At 42.0% G+C, this 17,840-nt stretch overlaps 1 protein-coding gene across 1 annotated transcript in view; it reads right to left on the bottom strand.

Annotated features, from left to right (window-relative positions):
- Positions 1 to 1,294: 1,294 nt before the first annotated feature.
- Positions 1,295 to 17,840, bottom strand: part of LOC147025781 (receptor expression-enhancing protein 5-like) — a 17,386-nt gene continuing 840 nt past the window's right edge. The window contains exons 2-5 of the mRNA XM_085880566.1: positions 11,665 to 11,758; positions 4,918 to 5,056; positions 4,443 to 4,611; positions 1,295 to 3,169 (exon numbers count right to left, since the gene is read on the bottom strand). Of these exons, the coding sequence (XP_085736692.1) occupies positions 3,120 to 3,169; positions 4,443 to 4,611; positions 4,918 to 5,056; positions 11,665 to 11,758 (452 nt within the window). The 3' untranslated portion in view covers positions 1,295 to 3,119. The remainder of the gene's footprint in view (positions 3,170 to 4,442; positions 4,612 to 4,917; positions 5,057 to 11,664; positions 11,759 to 17,840) is intronic.

Here is a 17,840-nt window from a genome sequence, read left to right on the forward strand (position 1 = left end):
CGGGCCCTGGACCCCGCCGCAAGGGTCGAGCGCTCCGCGCTCGAGATGTGTGCTTCGCGCACATTATTTGGTGTCGGTTGCAAATCCTCCCTAATTCTGATTTCCAAAAGTTGGCATCTCTGTGACCATGTCATCATTGTGTGATACCACAGTATTTTACATTGATGTACAAGAACGTGCTAAACATGAAAGAATTCATTTCAAAGAAAGGCTACTATTTTTGCTTGTACTTTTAAAGTAAAATGATTAAAACACAATACGAGTCGTCTCCCTATTATATGAATACATAGACATCAGAATTCCCATTGAGTAATACACAGCTATCTCAGAATGGACACAAGATGGTGCTATAGGTTTTGCTAATTAGCATAACTAATTGCACTGACGAGTTGTGAATTCTTTCTAAGTGATTTTAAAAAAATCTAAATCGATGCAAAATTTCAGGTAGATACAGGAGGTGGGTCACGAAAGCCAAAAACTTGACACATTTTGGATGCTTGGCCCACGGTCTGAGAAATCCATTGTTCCTGTTTGATTCAATTGTTTTAATGACGTGAAATGACCAGTACAGTAAGCAGTAAAAAATAAAAGAAATACAGTCAAGGAAGCGTAATCTGCGACAATGTGTGAAAGAGTTTAGTCGAATCGAGTCATGAAAGAGGAAGTTATGGTTAGTTTTGTTTGAATGTCCTTGAAAATATGGTTTCCTGACTGTGAACAGCACTTATAAGGTTGTGTGTTATCCCTTTCCTTTCTACGGAGAGAACGTTGTAGAAATTGCCAACTTATTTTTATTTTGATAGATCATACTCTTTATAGAGCGTTGGTGCTGCCAAAGCTGTTTCTTGGTAAGGGTTATACTGGGTAGTTTGCCATTGCCTTCCCAGCATTGTTTGTCAGTGCTCTATCCTCTCAAATAATGAGCATCAAGCAAGGAAGCAGCACGTACCATTTTTTTAAGTTTTGGTGTGACTCGGCCGGGGTTTGAACCACCCAGAACGAATTCTCTAACTGTTACGCCACAGAGTCTGGTACACAAACTTATTAATCAAAGTTGATTTAGCATTGAATAATTTAAGTTGGTTTGAAGTGGTTTTGTTTTTTTTTATTAAATGTTCCATACATTTGGAACTCTTGAATTTTTGTTCTCTCGCTCGGTAACCACCTGGTTGAATTTGCTGGACGTGGAATTTTGATATTTTCCTCGAGGCGATTTAAAACGGTATTTTCCTACCAAGTGCACAGAATATTCCAACATCCACAAAATTGATCCCTTAAGAGTAGAAAATATCAGTTGAATGTTTTGCTTTTTTATTCCACTTCCCATAAAGAGGTAAATCTAAACATACTCATCATAAGTAAAGAAGCCAGAAAGCTCTTTTTGAAAAAAAGAGGAAAAAAAAAAGTCAGTACATGTACATAAATCAGAAAGATATACACTTGCATCCAAGAGAGCATCGATCAATTTTTGACACTTTGTCATAAACCAGTAACATAGTTTCATAAGAATTTGAATTGAGTTTAAACTTCATGGTTTTGCCAGTACTACCTTCTAAATATGGCCTTAACACCTAACTTTTCCAAGGTTGGGGTAGGATTGGGGTGAGAGAGAGAAGGCAAAGATATATCATCTGAAAAAGAAAACCAATGGAAGGATTTTAAACATTACTTAGAATGAAACCACAAAGTGCAAAACCAAAAATAGGCTCATTGGAAAGCAAGGAGATGGACGGAGGTCAGAAATGCAACAAAGTAACAGTGCAGCAACGGGTGGATGCAACAAGCAAGGGAATGGAGAGAGACAGACAGAGACACAGACAGAGAAACACCTAAAAATAAGAGGGATGGCTTGGGTTTGGGTTAATGGGGGTAGAAAAAAATTGCAGGTGGTGATGGAGGATGACAATTTAAGCTATTAATCTTAAGACTATGACCACACCACCGTGGCTAATGCCATCCGGCTACCAAACAGCAGGGCTGAGCCGAACACCTTAAGCAAAGCACAAAGCCGCAACATTCCAAAAATAAGATAAAATAAAAAGCTATTGGAAATCCCATTTCTATGAGGTACAAGAACTCTCTCTCACACACACACACACACACACACACACACACACACACACACACACACACACACACACACACACACACACACACACACACACACACACACCAGTGCAACACTCGACTCGTGTGTTCAAAGCGTGTGCTAGGTAAGTGGCCTCATGATTTCTTGGATACTCAAGGCCTTTTGATCTGGTAAGTTCCCCATGATATGCATAATATGATGATTTTGAAAGAAACAAAAAAATTCAAAATTGACCTCACAAACAAAATGGAACATTCCAATCTGGTTAAACCAATATGCAGGGTTTCATGTGTGAGGAGTCACATGACCATTTTCAACACTTATTGTTTACATGGAAAAGAAATTCACCACACTGAAGTGACGTATACGGCCCTAAACTATCTAAAGCTTTGCAAACCATGTGAAGTATCACAATGATTATTATTGTAGAATGCTAACAGTGCACGTGGTACTGCGACGCAAATATTATTCCCAAAACCTGGCCCAAGCAAAACAAAAACAAATTAGCCCGAAGAAGTGCCTTTTCAATGTTGGAAAACTACGGTTATCGATAGATGGAGCCGTTGAAGTAAACATGAAAATCGGCACATATTAAAATAATAATATATTGCACACAACAGGCCGCCTAAGCTACCGGCAGAAAGCAAATTGCCATTGCAGTCAAAAATCGAGTTTCCTCGGAATAACGATCAAACAAAAACTTTAGATAGCAAAGCCCCATTAACAAGTGCTCGGAAGCAATAAATGCCTTGAAGAAATCACCGACTCCACATAGGTGCACGAAACAGGAAACTTCCTTGTTGGAGGATTTAGTTGCATCACCACACTATACGAGTGATGCTATAAGGGTATTTAATTATCAGCGTTCTACCAAGGTAAGCCAGGGAATGGTGTTGACCAAACATGCACAATCTCAGCCAAGCCAAGTCGAGGGTGATGTGCCACGACATCACCAACAGCCCCCCGGAAGCAGGCAAGCGCGTAGCTTCGCTTGGAGCCGCGACAGCATGGGCAGCGACATGAGTGCTGCTTACGAATCCTTGTCCGACTTCGTGACGTAATTGGCAGCAGCTTTCTTGGCTGAAATACAGTCATAACGTCAACTGTTAATTACTATTGAAACAATAAATCATTTTGACATTTCAGCAGTTTGAAAGCAATAACAATGGACAATTTGAACATGACTATTTCAGGCAAACGTGTGAATCAAATACTGTGGAGTCGGTTAGGTTACGAGTCGTGTTTTCCAATTTGTTCTGTGTTTGCTTTTTCTTTTTGTATACAAAGTCGAGGCTGGTGGAAGGGCGAGTACACTGAACAGATCAGGGCACAAGACAAAAAGGAACAGTGGAGACGTATGCAAAATTAACAGTAGAGAGACGGAGGAAACATCAACAGCGGAGTTGAAGGCCAAGATAGAGGGAGACATGATAGAGCAATGGAGGTAGGTGAGGATGCATGGGGTGGAAAAGAGGGATGCAGAAGGAAACTCCAAGGAGGGAAAAACTGGAAATTCAGATGGAGGAGGGGGTTAACGAGAGTAGAAGAAATCATGTTTTTAGATTGGGGACGATCTGAGATTCTAATACTTTCGAGCCTTCATTCGCAGGAAGATGGAGTTTTGCAATTGCGTGTGTGTGCACACGTGATTGTTGGTCGTTATCTTCATATGCAGGTTTCAAAAGGTGGAACAGAACCCTCCCAAATCTGTGTGTGTGTGTGTGTGTGCGTGTGCGTGTGCGTGTGTGTGTGTGTGTGTATACAGGTCATAATTTTGTTTTACCATTTGAACTTTTGTCATCAAATTTTCAACAAACCTTCATTATGAGAATATGGAGAATTCCAAGAAGTTTTATTTCTTTATTTTTTTAACCTGTTGTTTCGTCAAGTTTATTTTGAGTACAAAGCGGATGTGGACATGCTTTGCATTTTGGGATGGTTTCATGTAACCGTGTGCAATATAAACTCTGGTCACCTTGCTCGTGCACAGTATTATCCTCAACGTTTGATGAGCAATTCTGTAAGAATTGACCTCACGAGGAGAAATTTGTTGGGAGGTCAATTATTTCAATCACGAGTGAAAAATTGTCACTGCACTTCCATTCAGGCTACTCGTCATCCTAATTCCCATGCACTTCTGCATCGATGCATACACGGCTTCACTTTGTCCTGACCTTTACGATCGATTGTATACCTGACTGGAGAATGAACTGTAAAATGGGGACAATCAACACAAACGGGGAACGCTCGATGTTAAAAGCAGAGTGAAAAGCTGGGGTTCTCCCAGGTGAAGCCACCCCGACAGCAGTGGGTTTATGATAAAGGGCGTGCACGGCGAAGGACGAGTCCACACCTTCCTTGCTGAAGGTGTCCTTGAATTCACGTGCACGATTCCCAAATTGGTCGACCATGTTGTCGAACGCTTTTTCATGGCGGAGGAAGATTGGCCTGATGAAGCCGTTGTAAAGTTTCTGCGATCCGTTCCATTGTACCGGAGCCATGCACCACACCAGGAACACGCACTGTGCGCACATGTACGCGTTCATCGAGCAGCCAATGATATCACCCAGACAAAAGAATAACAATAAGAATAATAATCATTAATAAAGCAGCATTTTGATGTCTTGAGCCAATACACATCCCAACATTAACATTTTAACAATTGCTTTAACTGCAAACTTGGCTGAAGCCTAAAATGTGGTTTGTTTATATTTGTTTTAAATCATTTACCAGTATCCGTTAAAACACAGGCTAAATTAAGTATCAGTTAAAAATGTGTTTTATCACCCATGATTCATAGTAATTGCTCTTGTAAACTTAAAACTTACCTTGCTGAAGTAGTACAAGGGGAACCAGTCGAGGAAGATATCTGAGAAGAACTCGACTACACAGAAGAAGCCATAGACGACCCAGTAGATAAGCCACTGTGTGTCGTCATCCTTGTTGGGACTTTCTATTGCTTTGATTCTACAAAATGGGGGGGGGGGGGTGAACCCAAAAGTAAATATCCCAAAGATGGTAAATGTGCACAGAGCTGCCTTCAACACAGACTTTTAACCAGAGTTGGTGTCAAAGCCATCCAATGCTCGCCTGTTTATACATTTATCGTTTTTAAAAGACGAGTCTAATAATTCATATTTTTTATAAAGCATTGCAGTGAAGTATAATTATAAGGCAATATATGTATTTGCATATTGCAATCAGTAACAAGAGCGCAAGTGAGCACAATATACGCCCGGACAAGTAGGTATATGCAGAGTTGTGCTACTACATGGAAAACACCATCCTGGTTGCCATGGCAACCACTTTAGATGACGAACGTATGTCGCGATACACCGTCTCCACAGTCTGTACCTTTGTACCAAATATGAAACGTGAAAGTTGAAAACTTTGGGAGTTAGAGTGCGGACAGGAACGGACGGACGGGCAGACAGACAGACAGACAGGACGGACGACCGGTATCACATAATACGCTCCGATATATACAGTATATATATACATATATATATATACATATATATATACATATATATATATATATATATATATATATATATATATATATATATATATCGGGCGTATAAAAAATAGTGTGATAGATAAAAACATTAGAAAGGAAAAAAATAACTTGCACCAAAAACTTTAACATTTTCACGCTGACGCTCACGTCGGGGGTATCGCTATAGCTCTTTGTTCTTCGAACAGGCGAGCTAAAAATGAATTTGACCATCAAGTATCTGTGCGCTGGGATGACCACCTCGGCAGCACGCTCCATGAAACGCCAACAGAGGATCGAACTAGAGACCATGCAGTTCAACTTTTATCCAACTACCCTGCCGCCCGTGTTTAATTTCTGTGAGGTGTCGTTTACCAACAGTCCCATGCAACTGCTGAACGTCTGAAGGAACACGTGGAGGCTTGCATCTTATTGGCCAAATAACCATTAAAGGAAAAAAAAACATTCCATTGCTCGTCTCGGGATACCTGAACAGCCAACACAAGTCAGACACGGAGAAATAACGATTGATGCTTTCAAAAAAAAATATATATATATATGATGAAAGAAAATCTTGGCTTTGAACCAATTTGCACAATGCAGTAGATGTGTCCACTAGATCCTAAACTCCCATAAATAAACCATAAATTGATCACGTAAAACAGAAATCCCATAATGCAAGAACAAACAAGAAAAACGTGGATTGGTAATTACACATGACTGGATTTCCCTTTGATAATTATTTGACCAAACTATCACGTTGGTTTTCAAAGACCAAAAGCATGAAGGAATGTGCTAATCACAGTAAATGGGAAATTGAGACCTCAAACACGGCAGTCATCAATGATCTCATCAATCATCTCTCTGACTCTGGAAAATCCTCGATATCTCTTTGCTGATGACTGGACCATCTGTCATCTGTCATCCTCTGCCGTACCATCTGTCATCCCTCAGACTGGCAAGTAGCAGCTTCTTCGCTCACTGCTGATCTGGATAAAATCACAAACTGGTCCAACACGCGGAACATGTCTTTCAATCCGGACAAATCTCACACTCTCACTTTGTCTCTTCGAAAGGACCGTTTAGAAAACCTCCCCATCCACTTTCTCAACAATCCTCTGGAAGAAGTCCTTTCTTTCAAGCTTCTGGGTCTCACTATCTGCCATGACCTTTCCTGGTAAAGCCACATTTCAAACCTCCGTCGTGGGAATCTCCGTCGTGCAAGGTCCTTCCTCGGCCCACCTGAACTCCTGACCACTTACAAAGCTTTTGTCCGCAGCCTGATGGAGTACTGCTCTCCCCTCTGGGCTGGTGCTCCTGCCTCCCACCTTTCTTGGCTTCACGCTGTAGAAACCAAGGCATTTCGGATCATTGGCATCTCCCACAATGAGGCTGAGTCTTTGGGCCTCTCACTCAATCACCGCAGGTTGGTCGGTGGTCTTTCTGTCTTCTACAGTCTCCTCTCCAGCTTCGCCCCTCCCCCCCGCTCTCTCTGCGATTTGTCCCCACCACATTTCCGCAGGGCGCTCAAGGTCCACCAACAACCTCCTTCTGGTAAAACTACCAAAATCACGAATCACTGCTCATCTTCTTTCATTCCTCTTTTTTCTCGTCTTTGGAATGAAGTCCCTCACTCTATTCATTCCCATTCTTCCCTCCAGGCCTTCAAAACAGCTGTTCACCACCACCTCTAATCATCCCCCATCCAAATCCTCGATCTTTTCTACCCCCGATAATCCACCCAAGCCAACCTCCTTCAATTCCCTGCTTTCCTTCATGAAAGTCCCTGTAATGTCCATCTTGTATTCCCCATGTTCCCCGTCCCATCCCTCTTCCTTCCACAGATCTCCTAATGTCTCTGTTCCCCATTGTTTCGTCCTTCCCACTCCCCTCCTGTCTCATGCCCCCCTTGATGTACATTGTGTGTTAGCTCTCATACGAGCATCGACAAGGTATACAAAAAAAAATCCTTCTTTGTACAAGGCCTGTAAGGGTGGCCGGGGGCTAAAGATCATTCACTCGTTCTGTGATTTACGAGTTAACCTTCATCTCTAACAATTTACAGTGCACTTAAACCTACTTAAGACTGGTCCATGGATATTAGCAGGCCTGGCTTAGCTTTTAAAAAAAAATTATTACCTCCACCATCAAAGGTGAAGGAGGTGATGTTCTCACCCCTTTCTGTCTGTCTGTTTAAACCGATCTTCACAAAACTTCACCACATGGAAGAATTTGTCATTAGAAAGAAGCCTGTTGTTTTTAAGGTCAAAAGGTCAACATCGGCCCAAGGTCAACAACTTTGGTGAGATTTCTAAAATCTTCAATTTTCATCCCATTGACTTTAAATTTGAAGAGGATTTATATTTCAGGTCACTCAATTCAAGCAGCCAATTATTGAGGTCAACATAGGCGAAAAGGTCAACATATGCCAAATTCCTAAAATTGTAAATTTTCATCTGATTCACTTGACATTTGAAGAGGAGTTGCATATTTGGTCATTGTATTCAACCACCAATTATTTTTAAGGTGAAATTTGTTTTATGGATTTTGCAAGTATCGTGCTCTGCACAACTTATTTTTGTTTGTCTGTTTGTGTGCAGGATATCTCAAAAAGTTGTGGACGAAACTTGGTGGACAGGTTGGGTGAGGGGCAAGGACGAACAGATTCGATTTTGGTGAAGATCTAAATCCAGATTCGAGAATTTTTAAGTGATTCCTCACCATTGAGAGATGGGGCCAAAAACAATATAGGACTGTATGGCATATTTCAAAAATGTCATGGGCCCGATATGATCTCGTGGATCAGGCATTGCATGGTGGACGTATGCATTCTACTGAGTGCCCTTCCAATTTTTGTATCATACAAGGCTCGTAGTGGAGCGCACGCACGCACTCTCTCTCTCTCTCTCTCTCTCTCTCTCTCTCTCTCTCTCTCTCTCTCTCTCTCTCTCTCTCTCTCTCTCTCTCTCTCTCTCTCTCTCTCTCTCTCTCTCTCTCTCTCTCTCTCTCTCTCTCTCTCTCTCTCTCTCTCTCTCTCTCTCTCTCTCTCTCTCTCTCTCTCTCTCTCTCTCTCTCTCTCTCTCTCTCTCTCTCTCTCTCTCTCTCTCTCTCTCTCTCTCTCTCTCTCTCTCTCTCTCTCTCTCTCTCTCTCTCTCTCTCTCTCTCTCTCTCTCTCTCTCTCTCTCTCTCTCTCTCTCTCTCTCTCTCTCTCTCTCTCTCTCTCTCTCTCTCTCTCTCTCTCTCTCTCTCTCTCTCTCTCTCTCTCTCTCTCTCTCTCTCTCTCTCTCTCTTTTGGGGGAAGTGCTGACACACTTCCCGAGGTACTCTGGGTAACAGACTTCACACCAATGGCTTTCTTACCGTATTCAGTGGGGCATTTCCCAAAGAGGAATTTCTTCCTCTCCATGGATGCCAACTTATGGAGATTGGTTGTCCGTGCTCTGTCCTTTTAAATGCTGAACGTCAAACAAGGAAACAGCACGACCCATTTTTTAAAGTTTGGTGTGACTCAGCCGTGGTTTGAACTGCCGTCCTACCGAACTCGGAGAGAACACTCTAACCATTACACTCCCGATTGGGTAAGGATGGGTGGTCATACACATTTTACGATTGTGAAGTCTCTGAGAGCGTCTCATCTAAAGGTGAATGTGCTGTCGGTGTTTGTCGATTTCCCCTTCACTCTACCTCTCTCCATTCTTCCCCGCCAAAAAAGCATAATAATTTGTATAGATATACATTAATAATAGAGAAAATTAAACAACACCCTGGTGATGTCCCTGAACCTACCCCTCTCCTCTTTCCCCTACCCCCACACCCCAGTCAAGTCCCATAAACTGATAAATTGGATTAATGGCCTCCTACTTTGTCCAACTTCCTTGCATATCTGTACCTTTGATCCACCAAAGCAGAGTAATGGTTGCTAACAGTCAAATTAAACAGCCGTAGCCACGGAGAAATTATGGTAATTGTGTTGCACCCTCATCACAGCAAATGGAGGTGGCCCAAATAGCTTAATGATCAGTGCTTGTTGAGGGCCAAACTCAAATCGAACATCTATTCATCCATTGTGTCCTCATGTCCACACCAATCATGCCGTACATTTGGGCAGTGACTACATGAGCCTTAATCATTCCAAAATGAAAATAAATCCAATAGGAATTCCAATCCAGTGCACTTGGTTGCCATGACACAGGTTTTTTTTTTTTCTTTTTCTTTTTTTTGTTAAACCGGTTCCAGATGCTAACAGAACAAGTCTCTCGTCCCTCGAGGGTAACTTTTCCACAGAGATATTCTCTCTTTAGGAAGAATATGATCAGATATCATAACGTGGATAATAATTTCCTCCACGAGCATCATAAAGTCGATGCCTTATGGGTGGTTATCATCATTATAGGTGGTCAAAAAAAAAATGCTTTTATGGGTGGTTTGCCAACGTGAAGAGCAGGCGAGCAATCGCCAGCACCATGGCCAAGTTCCAAATTCCTGCTGGGAAGGCAATGGTAAACCACCCCCATTGCCAAGGTTATACCATTGCCAAGAAACTGCGAAGGCAGCACCGAAGCTCCGCAACAGAGTATAGTTTTCAGGGATAACACACATTCTCTGTAAAGTGTTAGCGTGAACAGCAAGCAGTTCACAGGTGGACACAATTGCATCAAACTCACTCGTACAATTAAATGCAGAGCCATTCTAAATGCACGTTTGGCAATAATGGTTAGTTCAAGCAATAAATCATTGTGGTTATCTTTTCCTGTATGGTGTTGAGGCTTGTGGAGGAGCGACAACACAGAATGGATCAGGGGGTAATGGAACTAAAAATAACGGTAAAAAGAGGGGCGAGGGGGACACACCAACAGCGCGGTCGAGGTACAAAATAGAGGGAGACATGGAGAAATAAGGAATGTGGGGAAGAATGAGGGCGATGGAAGGACACAGGGGGTGAATAAGATGGATCCAACAGCAAACTCTAAATCACAGCAGTGGAAGGAAAAACTGGAAAAAGCATGCATCATGTTAGCGACACGACCTGGCATGTATCATGTTTGGTGACACAACCTGTCATGTATCATGTTTGGTGACATAACCTGGCATGTATCATGTTGGCGACAACCTGGCATGTATCATGTTGGCGACAACCTGGCATGTGTCATGTTAGCGACACAACCTGGCATGTGTCATGTTAGCGACACGACCTGGCGTGTGTCATGTTAGCGACACGACCTGGCGTGTGTCATGTTAGTGACACGACCTGGCGTGTATCATGTTAGTGACACGACCTGGCATGTATCATGTTGGTGACACGACCTGGCATGTATCATGTTGGTGACACGACCTGGCATGTATCATGTTGGTGACACGACCTGGCATGTATCATGTTGGTGACACTACCTGGCATGTATCATGTTTGGTGACACTACCTGGCATGTATCATGTTTGGTGACACTACCTGGCATGTATCATGTTTGGTGACACTACCTGGCATGTATCATGTTTGGTGACACAACGTGGCATGTATCATGTTTGGTGACACAACGTGGCATGTATCATGTTTGGTGACACGACCTGGCATGTATCCTGTTGGCGACACAACCTGGCATGTATCATGTTGGCGACAACCTGGCATGTATCATGTTGGCGACAACATGGCATGTATCATGTTGGCGACAACCTGGCATGTATCATGTTGGCGACAACCTGGCATGTATCATGTTGGTGACACGACCTGGCATGTATCATGTTGGTGACACGACCTGGCATGTATCATGTTGGCGACACAACCTGGCGTGTATCATGTTGGCGACACAACCTGGCGTGTATCATGTTGGCGACACAACCTGGCGTGTATCATGTTGGCGACACAACCTGGCGTGTATCATCATGTTAGCGAAACAACCTGGCGTGTGCATTATGTTAATGATAAAAGCAACCTCCTCAATACCATTTGTGGCATCGTCAAACGTGCGCAACCGCATTCCACGGCCGTAAAAGCTTTCGCAATAGCCGCAAGCAAAGCAGGATTTGGAGCAAACAGCTTGTATGGACTCTGCAACTCCCCAAGGAGTTAAAGTGTAATACTTACGAGTGGTATGCTGGGTAGAGAAACCCGATGAAATTGCAGAGCAGTGCGGCACCATATCCGATAATCAGATAAATTCCAACTAAAGCCACCAGAGCTGAAAGGAAATGGCGGCAAGAAGAACCTCCAATAAGGAGCGGAACAAACAATCATCTCAGTTGTATCAATCAATACACAGGCCGACGCAGGTCCCAACAGCATGCAAGCCGTGGGACCTCCTCTTGGGCATCTAGGTTCATTCCACCACCAAATCACTCTCTCAACGCTGTCCAGACTTGCTCCACCGGCACGCGAGGAGAGAATCACACGAGGAAATCAAAAGGGAATCTGTGAAATCTCTTGTGTACATCTTTGTACACAGTCTCTTGTGTCATTTTGTTACAATATTTAGATAGGAGATTGTATTAGGCTGGTATTAATAACCGAGTTATGGAAGCCTTGGTAGCGCTAGATCATGTAGTGCGTTTGACCTAAAATCTGCGATTTGGGGTTAAAGTGATATGCGTTGGTGAAGCGCTGCGGCATTCGTGTGATAGGATGGGGGAGAGGGGCGAGGGGAATGGTGCAACCTTTCCATAGCATGTGGCGATGACAGGAAAAGGGGCCTTGTGGGTCAGACCTGCAAGTGGCCACACATCCAAAAAGCAACGTTGAACAAAACCCAAGTATAAAGATGTACAAGGCCGACAAAATGATATAAAGATGTACAAGGCCGACAAAATGATATAAAGATGTACAAGGCCGACAAAATGATATAAATATGGACAAGGCCGACAAAATGATATAAAGATGTACAAGGCCGACAAAATGATATAAAGATGTACAAGGCCGACAAAATGATATAAAGATGGACAAGGCCGACAAAATGATATAAAGATGTACAAGGCCGACAAAATGATATAAAGATGGATAAGGCTGACAAAATGATATAAAGATGTACAAGGCCGACAAAATGATATAAAGATGTACAAGGCCGACAAAATGATATAAAGATGGACAAGGCCGACAAAATGATATAAAGATGGACAAGGCCGACAAAACGATATAAAGATGGACAAGGCCGACAAAACGATATAAAGATGGACAAGGCCGACAAAATGATATAAAGATGGACAAGGCCGACAAAATGATATAAAGATGGACAAGGCCGACAAAATGATATAAAGATGTACAAGGCCGACAAAATGATATAAAGATGTACAAGGCTGACAAAATGATATAAAGATGTACAAGGCCGACAAAATGATATAAAGATGTACAAGGCCGACAAAATGATATAAAGATGTACAAGGCTGACAAAATGATATAAAGATGTACAAGGCCGACAAATTGATATAAAGATGGATAAGGCTGACAAAATGATATAAAGATGTACAAGGCCGACAAAATGATATAAAGATGTACAAGGCCGACAAAATGATATAAAGATGCACAAGGCCGACAAAACGATATAAAGATGGACAAGGCCGACAAAATGATATAAAGATGGACAAGGCCGACAAAACGATATAAAGATGGACAAGGCCGACAAAATGATATAAAGATGGACAAGGCCGACAAAATGATATAAAGATGGACAAGGCCGACAAAATGATATAAAGATGTACAAGGCCGACAAAATGATATAAAGATGTACAAGGCTGACAAAATGATATAAAGATGTACAAGGCCGACAAAATGATATAAAGATGGATAAGGCCGACAAAATGATATAAAGATGGACAAGGCCGACAAAATGATATAAAGATGGACAAGGCCGACAAAATGATATAAAGATGTACAAGGCCGACAAAATGATATAAAGATGTACAAGGCCGACAAAATGATATAAAGATGGACAAGGCTGACAAAATGATATAAAGATGGACAAGGCCGACAAAATGATATAAAGATGTACAAGGCCGACAAAATGATATAAAGATGGATAAGGCCGACAAAATGATATAAAGATGGATAAGGCTGACAAAATGATATAAAGATGGACAAGGCCGACAAAATGATATAAAGATGGACAAGGCTGACAAAATGATATAAAGATGGACAAGGCTGACAAAATGATATAAAGATGGACAAGGCCGACAAAATGATATAAAGATGGACAAGGCCGACAAAATGATATAAAGATGTACAAGGCCGACAAAATGATATAAAGATGTACAAGGCCGACAAAATGATATAAAGATGTACAAGGCCGACAAAATGATATAAAGATGTACAAGGCCGACAAAATGATATAAAGATGTACAAGGCCGACAAAATGATATAAAGATGGACAAGGCCGACAAAATGATATAAAGATGGACAAGGCCGACAAAATGATATAAAGATGGACAAGGCCGACAAAATGATATAAAGATGTACAAGGCCGACAAAATGATATAAAGATGGACAAGGCCGACAAAATGATATAAAGATGTACAAGGCCGACAAAATGATATAAAGATGTACAAGGCCGACAAAATGATATAAAGATGTACAACGCCGACAAAATGATATAAAGATGGACAAGGCCGACAAAATGATATAAAGATGTACAAGGCCGACAAAATGATATAAAGATGGACAAGGCCGACAAAATGATATAAAGATGTACAAGGCCGACAAAATGATATAAAGATGGACAAGGCCGACAAAATGATATAAAGATGTACAAGGCCGACAAAATGATATAAAGATGTACAAGGCCGACAAAATGATATAAAGATGGACAAGGCTGACAAAATGATATAAAGATGGACAAGGCCGACAAAATGATATAAAGATGGACAAGGCTGACAAAATGATATAAAGATGGACAAGGCCGACAAAATGATATAAAGATGGACAAGGCCGACAAAATGATATAAAGATGGACAAGGCTGACAAAATGATATAAAGATGGACAAGGCTGACAAAATGATATAAAGATGGACAAGGCTGACAAAATGATATAAAGATGGACAAGGCTGACAAAATGATATAAAGATGGACAAGGCCGACAAAATGATATAAAGATGGACAAGGCCGACAAAATGATATAAAGATGGACAAGGCCGACAAAATGATATAAAGATGGACAAGGCCGACAAAATGATATAAAGATGGACAAGGCTGACAAAATGATATAAAGATGGACAAGGCTGACAAAATGATATAAAGATGTACAAGGCCGACAAAATGATATAAAGATGTACAAGGCCGACAAAATGATATAAAGATGGACAAGGCTGACAAAATGATATAAAGATGGACAAGGCCGACAAAATGATATAAAGATGGACAAGGCCGACAAAATGATATAAAGATGGACAAGGCCGACAAAATGATATAAAGATGGACAAGGCCGACAAAATGATATAAAGATGGACAAGGCTGACAAAATGATATAAAGATGTACAAGGCCGACAAAATGATATAAAGATGGACAAGGCCGACAAAATAATATAAAGATGGACAAGGCTGACAAAATAATATAAAGATGGACAAGGCTGACAAAATGATATAAAGATGTACAAGGCCGACAAAATGATATAAAGATGGACAAGGCCGACAAAATGATATAAAGATGGACAAGGCCGACAAAATGATATAAAGATGGACAAGGCCGACAAAATGATATAAAGATGGACAAGGCCGACAAAATGATATAAAGATGTACAAGGCCGACAAAATGATATAAAGATGGACAAGGCTGACAAAATGATATAAAGATGGACAAGGCTGACAAAATGATATAAAGATGTACAAGGCCGACAAAATGATATAAAGATGTACAAGGCCGACAAAATGATATAAAGATGGACAAGGCTGACAAAATGATATAAAGATGGACAAGGCCGACAAAATGATATAAAGATGGACAAGGCCGACAAAATGATATAAAGATGGACAAGGCCGACAAAATGATATAAAGATGGACAAGGCCGACAAAATGATATAAAGATGGACAAGGCTGACAAAATGATATAAAGATGTACAAGGCTGACAAAATGATATAAAGATGGACAAGGCCGACAAAATAATATAAAGATGGACAAGGCTGACAAAATAATATAAAGATGGACAAGGCTGACAAAATGATATAAAGATGTACAAGGCCGACAAAATGATATAAAGATGGACAAGGCCGACAAAATGATATAAAGATGGACAAGGCCGACAAAATGATATAAAGATGGACAAGGCCGACAAAATGATATAAAGATGTACAAGGCCGACAAAATGATATAAAGATGGACAAGGCTGACAAAATGATATAAAGATGGACAAGGCTGACAAAATGATATAAAGATGGACAAGGCTGACAAAATGATATAAAGATGGACAAGGCTGACAAAATGATATAAAGATGGACAAGGCTGACAAAATGATATAAAGATGGACAAGGCCGACAAAATGATATAAAGATGGACAAGGCCGACAAAATGATATAAAGATGGACAAGGCTGACAAAATGATATAAAGATGTACAAGGCTGACAAAATGATATAAAGATGGACAAGGCCGACAAAATGATATAAAGATGGACAAGGCCGACAAAATGATATAAAGATGGACAAGGCCGACAAAATGATATAAAGATGTACAAGGCCGACAAAATGATATAAAGATGGACAAGGCCGACAAAATGATATAAAGATGGACAAGGCCGACAAAATGATATAAAGATGTACAAGGCCGACAAAATGATATAAAGATGTACAAGGCCGACAAAATGAACCCTACGAGCGGACACGATGGTAACCACCGAGGCATTGGATCGTAGTCGTGTAACCCTGCCGTGTGTCACTTTGAGTCACAGATGGAAACGAAGAAAGTTTCTATTACAATCATAGCCTTGGTGCGTCACGTGCCTAACAAATAATAGGTGTTTGTTTGCAGGTAAACACGGGCTACAAGGGCATTTTAAAATCCATTCCGCTCTTCGCCTTTAGCTCAGGCAGTCAGGGAGAGTGGAAACGGTGAGTCAGGGGAATGAATGAGTCCTGATGGAGATGGAAAAATCCAATAGGAGGGAGTGAAATTAAACTTGGGTTTTCATGCCAAAAATACAAAATCTTTCGACATGAACGAACTCCATTTACACAAACTGGACTTTCACTCAAATCCTGACTGCGCAAGATGTGATGCAAGTTGGAAAACTACAACTGATGTCCTTCGTTTTGGCAAATTCAGGTCAATCCCCCTTCCTTCTGTTGTAGATTCATTCCTCATCCTTCCTTCTGTTGTAGATTCATTCTCCATCCTTCCTTCTGTTGCAGATTCATTCCACATTCATTCTCCATCCTTCCTTCTGTGATTCATTCCCCATCCTTCCTTCTGTTGCAGATTCATTCCACATCCATCCTTCTGTTACTGATTCATTCCCCATCCTTCCTTCTGTTGCAGATTCATTCCACATCCTTCCTTCTGTTGCAGATTCATTCCCCATCCTTCCTTCTGTTGCAGATTCATTCCACATCCATCCTTCTGTTACTGATTCATTCCCCATCGTTCTGTTACTGATTCTTCTTTTGCTGTGATTTTAATAATAACACGAGTTCCTCTTCAATAAACGACGTTGCAGAAGGAGGATATTCATCATGCAGAGAGATGGTGTTGCCAAAGACAGGCTACAATCGTGGTGGCCTCACCACTCCCGGTCTGGATGTCAGGGCGGGGGAAGGAATGTTTTTATTCGTTCAGGGTGCCGGCGACAGGTTGCGTCACTATTCGTGATTGACATCATGCGATCTTTCACGTCCACCAAGGAATGACGGCGTTCAGGACGCCGAGTTTAACGTCCCTGCCTGTGAAACACCTGAATGACAGTTTTATTGCTGGGTCTGGATTCGAACCCAGGTTGGACAGCTCAGAGTGTGCGTATCTCCAGCTGAGCCATCGTGCCGGCCCAGAAGGCCGTTCGGCCCGTCACGCCCTGCGCTCTCACAGAAGGCCGTTCGGCCCGTCACGCCCTGCGCTCTTACAGAAGGCCGTTCGGCCCGTCACGCCCTGCGCTCTCACAGAAGGCCGTTCGGCCCGTCACGCCCTGCGCTCTTACAGAAGGCCGTTCGGCCCGTCACGCCCTGCGCTCTCACAGAAGGCCGTTCGGCCCGTCACGCCCTGCGCTCTTACAGAAGGCCGTTCGGCCCGTCACGCCCTGCGCTCTCACAGAAGGCCGTTCGGCCCATCACGCCCTGCGCTCTTACAGAAGGCCGTTC

The sequence above is a fragment of the Eptatretus burgeri genome, chromosome 5, assembly GCF_056783735.1.
Source record: "Eptatretus burgeri isolate ZD-2024b chromosome 5, Ebu_testis_v1, whole genome shotgun sequence".
Classification (NCBI taxonomy): domain Eukaryota; kingdom Metazoa; phylum Chordata; class Myxini; order Myxiniformes; family Myxinidae; genus Eptatretus; species Eptatretus burgeri.